The sequence below is a fragment of the Pelmatolapia mariae genome, linkage group LG1, assembly GCF_036321145.2.
Source record: "Pelmatolapia mariae isolate MD_Pm_ZW linkage group LG1, Pm_UMD_F_2, whole genome shotgun sequence".
NCBI classification, from domain to species: Eukaryota; Metazoa; Chordata; class Actinopteri; order Cichliformes; family Cichlidae; genus Pelmatolapia; species Pelmatolapia mariae.
In genome coordinates, this window is record NC_086227.1 from 37,974,025 (window position 1) to 37,986,198 (window position 12,174).

General features: G+C 40.9%; 1 protein-coding gene across 8 annotated transcripts in view; it reads right to left on the reverse strand.

The window, feature by feature from the left end:
• Positions 1–1,815: 1,815 nt before the first annotated feature.
• Positions 1,816–12,174, reverse strand: part of vps13c (vacuolar protein sorting 13 homolog C) — a 51,208-nt gene continuing 40,849 nt past the window's right edge. For 5 of the 8 annotated variants that reach the window (XM_063480374.1, XM_063480403.1, XM_063480389.1 and 2 more), the window contains 6 exons: positions 11,675–11,798; positions 8,622–8,736; positions 6,340–6,431; positions 6,127–6,250; positions 5,905–5,988; positions 1,816–2,961 (listed from right to left, as the gene is read on the reverse strand). In XM_063480374.1, the coding sequence (XP_063336444.1) occupies positions 2,860–2,961; positions 5,905–5,988; positions 6,127–6,250; positions 6,340–6,431; positions 8,622–8,736; positions 11,675–11,798 (641 nt within the window). In that variant the 3' untranslated portion in view covers positions 1,816–2,859. Of the gene's footprint in view, positions 2,962–5,904; positions 5,989–6,126; positions 6,251–6,339; positions 6,432–7,490; positions 8,151–8,621; positions 8,737–10,635; positions 11,799–12,174 lie in introns of those variants that run through there. The other 3 variants (XM_063480420.2, XM_063480412.1, XR_010094417.1) reach the window with 3 other exon arrangements.

Below are 12,174 nucleotides of genomic sequence, written 5' to 3' on the forward strand. Positions count from 1 at the left end.
GTCTGCTTCAATCTCCATCAGCTGAGCTCAGGTCTGTTTCTGCTCTCTGATGAATAATTTCCAGATGTTTCCATTGTCTCAGCAGCAGATCTCAGATCAGATTACTGAGAGGAACCTACCCATGATGCACTGGGAACTCCTCCTACGCTGTCTGTCTTCAGGTTTTCAGTTTGATGTAAACTGACTCGGGGTCAGTTTAAGGTGCAGACCCATGACTCACACTTCAGCTTAAAAATGTACCAATCAGCTCGCAGCTCTGTTTTAAAAATATAAACGAGTCAGCAGAAACATCAGCATCTGGAAATCATCTTCAGCCATTTTTTTAGCCTACTGCCATGACAACAACCTGCAGCGACAACCTTACGCAGTGTGTGTGTGTGTGTGTGTGTGTGTGTGCTGTAAACAGCTGTTGCACACATCAGTCAAAATGTTTCTTCTTCTCCTCTCTGTGTCGTAGCTGGAGATAAATCTTTAAAGTGGAACATTATTGTGGTGTAAACTCGACTGGACCTCCCCCAGTGCTCAAAGTGAAACTGATCCAGGTTCAGTCGTCAGTGTGAGAGATCAGAGTCTCTGCTGCCTCCTGCTGGTCTGAAAGAAAAGCTTTAAAAAATCATCTCAGTTCACCAAATGATTTTTTGACCCAATAAAACGTTTTTCATGTTAAAATTGTTGTTCAACTGAAAAATAATTAACGTAACCATGGAAATCCAGGAGTAACCTCGACACTAAATCCTGCTTCACGATGCAGACCTGTGGCTTCTGTTCATTTACTCAGTGTTTTGTCTTTTTCTGTATCCATCAGTTTGAACTCAGTGTGTTAAGCTTTTCCGAGTTCAGCCACAATGGGACTCATCTCATGCTTGTAGTCTGCTGATGGTTAATCTCTTGAAAGGGTGCACACACACACACACAGTATAGGAAAATATGACAATTTTTTCTTTAATGTACACAGTGCAAACTCAAGGCAGCACTGTTGCTTTACAGTAAGAAGGTCCTGGGTGGTCCAGCCACTGTCTGGCTGGGCCTTTATGTGTGGAGTTTGCACTCTGACTCTGGTTTCATCTCGCAGTCATACATGGAGTTAGTGGAGTAAGGTAAATGGTAATTCTACATTTTTCGTAGCTGGGAACGCGTATAAACGGTCTTCTGTCTTTATGTGTTAGGCCAGCGACAAACTGGCGACCTGTCCAGGGTGTACCCTCTCTCTTATCCTATGGGAGCTGCAATAGGCTCCAGCCTGTGACCCTGAACCTGGATTGGCAAAAGAACACTGATGGACTGCTAATCTCAACGGGAAGCTGAGTGCAGATTAGTTTTTGCTTTAAGATTAAATCTCACTTTTGTTTGTAATTCTTTAGAGGCCACAAGCTATTATTTGAATCTCAATCTGTGATGCATCAAGTTAGGACTCATTCTCTCCGATTTGATGAAATATTTTGATAATGAAAATGGTACTTTTCTGTTATGACCTCCTTGTAATTTTAACCAAAGCTTTCACCACCAGGGGGCAGCATTTAACCTGCAGGCGTGTCCAGATGTTTTTGGATTGGTGCTGGTGTTATTTTAACTTTTAGTATCCTTGTACCTCTAGCCCCATTGTTACGATTGTTAATAAGAACACCAGGTTAAATAATAAAGAATGCAATTATCATACTTTTTCAGTGTTATTTATTGAGTTGATAAGTTAGATCTGAACTCTTGTGAAGCAACAGGAGGAGGTCAGTCTTTTACTCTTACAATATTGAACTTAAAGTATATAGTGAACTTTAATCTGATGTAAAATAAAAGTTGAAGCTGCTGTGATATCGCTGATTTCTTACTCATAAAAATCCCCCCAAAAAACAAAAAACAACAATATCCACCAGAAGTAATTCAATGTCATCTTTATAGAAAATTTTCAGGTTACAGGTCAGTGTATTTTGTTTTCTTTTCCAACAGAAAGAGCTCCTTCTGCCCAACATCAGCACAGAGACAAATACAGACTTTTGGTTACAGCAAAAAACCCAATAAAAATAAAGTGAAAACATTTCCTCGTTTCACTCAGCAGGTCTGAAACGATGTAAACACATTCATCTGGTCTTTGTGGAAAAAACATGTTTCATTGCTCCGTTTAAACAGACAAAGATCTGCAGGTCAAAACTGGAATAGTTAACATTGAATGTATGTTTCACTGTAGATGTTAAGAAAACAGCGGGATTATTTCATGATAAACTTAAATTTAACTGGACATGAACCTTTAACCTGGCATGAATCTTTTAGTGCAACATGTTTTTATGGATTCATCATGGGCGTGAGGTGTTGCAGCTGGCCGATGACAAACCCCCCCCAAACAAAACACAACAAACCACAACTTAAACTAAAAACAATTAAATACAAATTAAGGTAATAAAATAAAATAACCAACCAGCATATATAGATATAGATATTTGGATGGAATTAAATGTTTCTCATAATAGTGTGATTTGATGTCTTCCTTTACTGTTCTCATTCAGTAGTTTCACAGGTCAACTTTCTTACTCTTCAGAAACACAAAGTTGAGCTTCAAACCGGAACTACAGAAACCAACGAGTGACATCACAGCACCTGTGTCCATCTTTTTTGTGTCAGTCAACAAAAAAGAAAACTACAATCCCATAATTCTTTCATTTGATAAGTAAGAGCTTCCCACTGTTAGCATGTTAGCATGATGAAAAAACAAACCTAAATGTCTGACTGGACATTTTAACTGAACACATGTATGTGCCGGCATAAATCCGTTTACATTTCTTAAAGCACAGTTACAAGTTACAGTTATGGAAACCTTCCTGCAAGCTTTCCAAATATTTACTGCAAATGAGCTGCAGACAGGAAGTGACCTCACTGCTTGTTGCCCAGTTTCAGGAAGCGCTGTGACTTCTGTCTTGCCATGCGGTGCTGCTGCTGTGCCATCTGAGCATCAAATATGGCGGTGTGCAGCTTCTGCAGGGAACAAGAGGAACCAGGTTGGGTTACATCACGAAACAACACACATCCACACTGAGGCTTTCATTCATACCCAGGTTTCCACCCATACAGACGCTTCACCCATACTGAGGCATCCATTCTGTGATTTTTATTTAAATGCACTAAATTCACCTCAGATTAACAAAAAACAACTCAACAAATAATGTGAGTATACAGGCCCTTTCCAAAAAATTAGAATATCATGGAAAAGTTTATTTATTTCCATAATTCCTTTCAAAACTTTAAACTTTCATAGATTATAGATTCAGGGCCCACAACGTAACCGATTTCAAGTACTTAGTTGTTTATTTGCACATAATTTGGGCTTCCAGCCCATGAAACCCACGAAAACAGGATTTCAAAAAAATTTGAATACTGTGAAGACATCAGCCCAAGTTTGATTGTTTCAAACTGAGTGTCACACACAACTCATCTACTAAACTCAAAGCACCTGCACGGGTTTTCCCAAGTGTCATTAAATTGCTTCACTTTGACCCAATTGTCTCAGTTAGGTTCAATATGGGGAAGACTGCAGACTTGACAACAGGCCAGAAGAGCATCATTGATACCCTCCATAGGATGGGTAAGCCACAAAAGTTCATAGCTAAGGAGGCTGGCTGTTCACAGAGTGCTGTGTCCAAGCATATCAATGGAAATTCTAGAGGAAGGGCAAAATGTGGCAGGAGAAGATGCACTAGCAGAAGAGATGACCGTGGCTTTCAGCGGATTATCAGACAGAAGATTCAAGAATCTGTCAGACATCCAGAAAGGGTGGAATGAGCCAGGAGTCAAAGCTTCAAAACCACTTCTGCACCTGAGCCAACGTCGGAAGCGGCTCAACGGGGCCAAGGAGAAGATGGACTGTTGGCCAGTCCATCTTCTCCTTGAAAAGTGGTCAAATGTCCTGTTTTCTGATGAAAGTAAAGTGTGCCTTTCATTCGGAAATCAAGGTCCAAGTGTTTGGAGACAGATGGGTGAGAAACAGAACCCAAGCTGCTTGAGGTCCAGTGTGAAATATCCACAGTCAGCCATGATTTGTGGTGCAATGTCCGGCGCAGGTGTTGGTAAACTCTGCTTTCTTAAATCCAAGGTCACCACAACAGTGTACCAGAATGTTTTAGAGGGCTTCATCATTCCTTCTGCTGAGGATCTGTATGGAGATGCAGATCTCATCTTCCAGCAGGACCTGGCCCCTGCCCATACCACCAAAACCTGGTTTGATTGCCATGCCATCACAGTGCTTGACTGGCCAGCCAACTCGCCCGACCTAAACCCCATTGAGAATCTCTGGGGTATCAAGAGGACAATGAGGTCCACCAGAACCAAAAACAAAGAAGAGCTGACAGCAAGCATCAAGAACACCTGGGCTTCCATGACTACCAGGCAATGCCACAGGCTGATTGCCTCAATGCCACGGCGCATTGAAGCAGTGATTAAGACGAAGGGATTCCCAACCAAGTATTGAAGATTGACATATCATTTTGAAAATACCACATTTTGACTGATTTGATGTGATACTAATTTCTTTCTTTTTTTTCCTGCAAAAACTGAGAAGTAAATGGTGATGTCTTCACAGTATTCTAATTTTTTGAAATCCTGTTTTCGTGGGTTTCATGGGCTGGAAGCCCAAATTATGTGCAAATAAACAACTAAGTACTTGAAATTGTTTAAGTTGTGGGCCCTGAATCTATAATCTATGAAAGTTTAAAGTTTTGAATGGAATTATGGAAATAAATAAACTTTTCCATGATATTCTAATTTTTTGGAATTTTTTGCCTTAAGTTTGCTCACGCAGACATAAACAAGTCTTTGTTTTGGTGATTATTACCGTTTGTTTCATGCTGTTATTGGGGCCAAACTGAGCTCATTAATACTGTTATGTGCTGCACACGTCACACCTGCCTTGGGTACACACCATAACTGTCCTTATTTACTCCATTAAGTGCGAGTTAGTCAATAAATAGTCAAAACCTCCTCCTGTCTCCTGCTTTCTGTGAGTCTCTGATGGAATTTTGTTCCACCCTCCTTACAATTTTAAATCACACCAGAAGCAGTTCAACAGTGGAGTGTTTAATCTGGACCTGGTCTTTTATTTTGAAAATTGACATGAATGCTTATGCTGCTCTTGTGCCCGACTTCTAGCTCTCACCTACTTTGTGTAGCTTGATGCAGCTTCGATAAATAATCGACCCAAGAGGTTTACTATGAACAGTGTTCAGGCTTTCCTTAGCCTGTTTTCAATTCAAGTTAATAATGTTACGGCTGTGTGCGCTCTCCAAAATTATGACTGCAAAGAAGAGCTCTGAAACTTTAAACCGCATACATTTAAATATTAAAGCTTACTGTCCCACAGCCTGATACGGGAGATGAGGAAATCGCTTTAGTTTGTCTGCAGATCAGAGTGAGACTAAACTGACTGATTTAGCAGGTATCATGGTTGTGTGTTGTGTTCTAAGAGCTGCCTGTTAAACAGTGTGAAGAGACTTAACAGCAAATTAGAATCAAATGTAAAAAAATGATACATTTTCTGAATCATCAAATGGATGCATGAAAATTTCACTAACAATGCAGATTAATCTGCTGGTTTTACAGCTCTGCAGGTAACCAATGTGAAACATCTTCCTCCAGCAAACAATCTGTAATGCACTGGATAAGACAGAAAGTGGACTCTGAATATGACCTCTTCCCAACCAGGTCATGTATTCAGCATGAGTTACCATGGTTACACTGACTTTAAACTTGACACAGCACACTTTGCCATTACTCTTGCTTTGTAGTCCTCCACATGCTACTGTAAACAAAGTTGAGTAGGAAGCTGCTATCAACTTTGGTGTGCATATTGAAGTCAGAATGTGCTGCAGCCTCACCGACCCCCCCCCCCCCCCCCCCCCCCCCCACACACACACACACAAACAGTACCTGAGCAGTGTTAGCGTTGTTGAGCTGAACGCTCCTCACCGACTCTTGACCATCTCTCTTTGAAAACGACAGCTTCTGCTGCTCCTGAGACACAAGATATTGAAATGCAACATGGTTACAGGATGTGACCTCACACTTAATCTTAATTTTTATCTTCCTGATTAAAAAGCAGATGAATGTGGTTGATGAATTTGAGTTTTATTCAGAGGTTTATTTTGGTACCTTGCTGTAAATCTTCAGCTCACTTCCCACCACAGCCGGCGGTCGACAGAGGTTCTCATACAAACATTCCCACTCTTTGTTGAAATGACCCACAAATTCTATCTCCTTAACACACAAAACCCTCCTGCACAAAAACAACAATGACACTGTAAGCAACGACACATGCTGACAATCAGCAATGAAAAAACACAATAAAATAACAACAGGTTTTACCTGTTGGTGACGATGATGTTAGTCTTTCTGTGTCCAGGATACTGACAGTAATCTCTGAACACTTCACCCTCCAGCTGTTTGATCTCTGATCGCTGGAAACACAAACAGACTCCCAGGTTTTATTTAGTGACCACCTGCGGTTTGAATCTGAACATTATCCATGAACATGAGGTGACCCTGTCGTTCAGTAAAACCATACAGGGTTGTGTCCACACTGATGCACCAAGAGGTGGATTTTACCATGCAGTGTAGCTCGTTGGATGACTTCTAGTTGAAACAAGGACATTTAACAGTATGAAACCTTCAAGGATCGGCTATATATAAAAGGGGGAAGCAAGCTGACATGTTTGATTGTTTTGGAGATTCTGAAGGTTCAGGTTTGGCATTATAGCTGCTGCCATCTATTTTTATTTGCGACAGGACTTCATAGCGAAGGGAAGGATCTGTCTCAGAAAAAAAAAAAAAAAAGATTAACCAAATCAAAGATAGACCTGTCCTAAAATATATCCTGCTTTTTCATAAAAGGAACATAATCTTATAATAAGGATATCCTGAAACTAACAAACGAGACCTTAATCTCACAGGCAAGCATTTATTCAGACTTATATGAGGTGAGAAGTAGAGCATTTTTCTGAAACACTTTCAGTCCAACTATATGATAATTTTTAATCATCCTTTAAAAACACTGTTCTCCTTGGAGAACCCCAAACTTTTTGTGCAGATGCCAGATGGAGGAAATTCTGAAAGCATGACACTGAATGCTTCGACTAACAGCAGAAATGTTAATAAGTGTGAAAAGTGATCCTCTGTTTTGTGGAACAAACCATAACTAATTAACCAGTGAAGCAAACCCACCACCAGAAGAAAAGAGAAGAAACTGTGGAAGTGTCAGAGGAGCTATATATACACTTCTATATGGCCGAGGATGCTAACATGTTGCCGAGCACACTAAAAGACGTACATGGAAACCAAACATGCCCTCTGAGAGAAACCTGACCTACTTCAAAATAAGGAACCAGAGTGTGTGATAGCGTGATTCTGTGAAAGCACACGTTAGTGAGTTGTTACTCTTATAACCACATGCTGACAGTAAAGGCGACAGCCCCGCCCCCTCCCACCAAACCCTGCATTTGGAAAAAGAAAGGTGTGAGTAAAGGCAGAATTTTTATTAAACACAAATCTTACAGACAGCGACACGCTCTCAGCTGACAAACACTCAGAGGTGACGTTAGCGCAGACACAACAGCCAGAGGTCATGCAGACCGAGTCGTCCAAAGAGTGCATCATCACAAAGACACAGATATTAAACAGCAAGTATTTATATACAAGTTCAGAATGAATTTAAAGCTGACGCTACAGAACGATACAAAAATATCGGTAAGCTCTACACGGACATGTATCTCAGCTTTATAGCAAAATAATTTCACCACCTGCTATTCTTGTCTGAATAAACAATATGTAATAAATGGCTATAAACAAAAAGGGTCATTTAAAAACTATTGTTTATAAACAGAAATAAAAAACTAAAAGCAGAAATGTTTTGTGTAGAAAAAGTAATAAACTGAGAGCTGAGTGTAGAAATGTTTGAGGTATGAGAAGAGAGATTAGTTTTGGCATGCATAGAAACCTGAATCATCTCAATATCCAGAGATCAATGTGGATATAACAATAAATATAGATTATTATAGAATATTATAGGATGAGAAATTGAACCATAAACATTTTATTAGTCATAGACAGGATTATAGTCTTTCAAAGCACTTGAATGATTAGTTGATCCGCCCAAACGAACACGATTATTCCTCCTCAGGCTGCATGTGGCACCAACACAAGAAGAAAAACAAAAAAGAAAGAAAAAAAATGGATTAGAAGCACAGACACAAAGTGCTGCACCCTGCCTGATGATGCCTGTGTGTGATGCACAATTTTTCATTTCAACTTTTGTGAAAATATATTAGCAGCTCCAGAATAAAGTTTTTCTGGTGTGTTTTCCAGCAGCTGAGATCTGATTTCTCATATCTCGTTTATCCTGCTTTCTGATGTCTACCTGATTGCTGGGTGTAGACTGTGTTCAGAGTGTGAATGTGTGTTCTGGCTCAGCTTGTTTTTAATTCATAAATATCCGGAGTGTGTGTTCAGAGCTGCTGCTGTTTTGGATTTTTATCCGCTGATTGGTTTTGGGGCAGAACTGTTTTTGTTTTTAACAGCAGGAGACCACACCTGCTTCCTCTCAGCAAGCAACATCAGGTCGTTATGGAGCAAAACGGTCAAAGCGATCGAACCTGGAAAAGGTCGAATCCCTGCGACTCGGTCAGGTCATACGGCCTGATGATCCCATCCTCCCTGATCAGACGCACCGGCCGTAGCTTGGTCACTTCCTCTGTCGACTCGGCCGCCCTGAAATCACAACACACACGGGAAAACAGAGACGCACTTGAAAAATAATTCTAGTGCTACAGAAACTGAAACAGACTCATTTCTGTGCCTTCCTGCTGAAGCTTAATAACTTCATATGGTGGAACTGAAGTTGAAGCATCGTCAAAGTCAGCATGCTGACTAGTCGTTTCTACAAAAGTGAGCCCTGAGAGTTGGATCTGCTACAACCCCATTTCCAAAAATGTTGGTGCACTGTGCAAAATGTACAGAAAAACAGAACACAGTCATTTGCAAACCATTTAAAGTCTGTATTTAACTGAAAATATCTTAAAGGTAAGAGATCAAATATTGAAACAAACATTTTTCTCAGTTCTTGAAAGCTAAATGGACATGTTTAATGTTAACTCTGTCCCCCATAGTGATGAATTATGTCACTATGTATTAATAAAGCTAGGGCTTGTTTCCAGATTGTTCCAAGAGCTGCTGCACGGGCAGAGACCTCACCAACGTCTGATGCACACCAGGTCAGTTTGTTATAAGCAGGCCCGAAAAATGAATCACTCAGTTCAGAAGAAACCTGCCACAGACTTTGAGGGGGTAAAGAGTCACTCATTCTTCTACCAACACTTGCTGTGCTTTTGGAAGCCAAACAATTTTCTATTTCACTTATTCGGCAGAGCCTCCTGAATAGTGTATATTTCCAGTGGCTGTTTATGAACGGAGAATTATGGATTCTGTGGATCTTCTAATGTTGTTAAATTCATTCTTTAAGAAGAACTTTTTCTCTAAATTGTAGAAACTACTGTATCTATCTGTCATTTTGTACCGCTGATTACACTCAGTGTTGTCTTTTTGATCCATTTTCAATCAAATATAGATTTTAAATGTTTTCCTTTAACTTCATATTTGTCCTAACCTTTTTGGAAACTAGGTTGCAGTTCAACCCTGAAGCACATTCAGAGTGAAGCAGGTTCATTTCTAATGCGCACGATGCTGCGAGAAGCTTCAGTCAGGTGCGATATCTCACCTTTGGTGACCTCTACAGTGACAGCGTGAAACGGTAACATTCAACAGGTTATCATGAACCGACTGACGTGTCACAGGACAGATGTGTCCTCCATACGGAGGAGGGGGAGGAGGATGAAGGTTGATAAGGTTCCTGGGAAATGTTTTGGGCATTTCAAAGTATTTCCTTCTACTTAAATGTGTGGACAAAAGACTAGTTAAAGACAAAACCTGAAGCCTAGAATGATTATCCTGTGAGGGAGGTGTTTAACTGCCCCCTTACAGGCAAAGATCACTGCTGATGTACACAAAGTTGTTCTACCTTTATTCCAAATATCTCTGTATTGTTAGAAATGCAGATAGAAGACAGATGTTGATATCCAAATAGGGGAATGTCTTTTGTAAGAATGATTTGCATCCCTCTGGTAGAGCGCTGGCCCAGAACCTTCATGAGACACTTGATATTATTATTTGTCACCTGCTTCCTAGTATCTATAATTACTTCCACAAATATTTTAACTCTGAACCATCGCCAAACATGTTCAGAATGTACCATGTAGATGGAAATAATCAACTAGTATTTAAAATTATTTAGCAGTACTTTGAACTTTGCAGTGCAGTTTTCTCTTTGATGCAGCTCAAAGCTGTTTTTAGTGCGAGCGTCACCTCAAATAAACCAACACCGTGGCTGTTAGTGTTTCTTTACACAATCAGTATGAACCAAGGTGCCAAACTCAGGCTGGAAGAACCATGTGACCATTCAGTCAGCCAATCCCTGAGGAGAGACCAGGTGATGCTTTGAGATTCACTGGCAGGTGGGACAACAGAGGTTACTGCAGGTCAGAGACTTTAAAGTATTCAGTGGTGAGATTAAGGTAAGTGTATACAGAAACTCATCTGTCCTCGGTTATATACCTGCAGAAACGTCAGCGGGACGTGAACGCAGTGTTTCCCATAGCTTAGCAGAGATGGGTTTGTCCACACGACCTCTTAATGAAAATTTAGAATCACCTTAAGCCTAATAACTGCATGTCTGCACGACTCGAGGAGAACCCATGCAGACAGCCCAGACAGTGGATTCAAACCTGGGAACTGAAAATAGGGATGAGGCTGTAATATCGACTGTGGAGGGACGAAGACAGAACAAATGTTAAAAAGAGCCGCCACATTGGTTGGTTGTTGACATAGGGCGACCTGCTAAGGTAAAGTCTACGTGTGGGAAACAATGGAAGGGAAACTGCGAGGACCAAGCAGACAAATGTTTTCAATTTTCATGATGTAACTGCATGAAGCACTTCGGATCTCTTTACAAGCGGGACCTGTGACTCTCCTCGGGGGTGTGGCTTTTTGAATCACAATGCTGCCACAAGCTGAGGGGTTTAACAAAGGGGAAGGGGCAGCAGAGGTAGACTGATGGTGGATGACATGATGAGCATGAATCAGTTTAAACTCTTGACACGATGCAGCGACTTACCGTCCATCTGCCGCAACAGTCAACATGCAAACGTCAAAGTGCCGCAGGTTAAAGCTCGACCCCCTCACTACTGCTTCATCAGGTCTGATCAGGTTTTATCTGGTGCAACAATGAATGCTACCCAAACATTTAAAAGGGGAAAACTAGTGCTGAACCTCTGTAACATCTACAGTTCAGCTCTCAGCTGACGTCTCACAGGCAGCGATTAAAGAGTTCGGCTTTAACATGCTTCATGTGAAATACTCACACACCAAAACAGCAAGAAACCAATGAACAAAACTCCCGGCAACAACGACACGAGACAGAAAACAAAAGCAGAAATTAGTGAGCAGACAAACAACACATTAAGAAGCACACAGAAAACACAGGAAGTTCTTCAGTCTGCAAAATACTGGAAACAAAGTACGAATAAACAGAGTCACTGACAGACTGAAGAGTGAAAATAAAAACTGGACACGGACTGAAGCTTGAAGCAAATACCTCTGGATGCCCTGGAAGGTGCTGCTGGCCATGTCCACGATGCCGCCTGTTGGCCGAGCAACCACCCCCACCAGACCTTTACCGATCCCCTTAAAGAAACCTGCTGCTCCCTCCTTCTTCGCTCCTACAGAGAAAGACAGAGTAAGAGTAACTGTTCTGATCCTCTGGAGCTCCGGAGTCTACATCTGCAGTTTTGGGTTTTCATCCGAAGAAACTAAAGACAGAAACGGGATTTAGTCTAATTCAGGTTAGTCTGGGTCTTTCACTGCTGTGAATGCATAGCCTTAAATTTCATCATCACTCACAGTAGTGTACTGCATTCTGCTACAAAGAACATGCGAGTGTTTCTGTTTTCCTTCAGATGGAGACACTACAGGTGAATATGGTCAAAATGTAACTATAGTAAATATCACCATGTGAAAGCTCAAAGTTCATATCTGCTGTAGATTTGCACCAATTTGCATAAATTTACAGAACACATATGGGAATACTGGATAAAG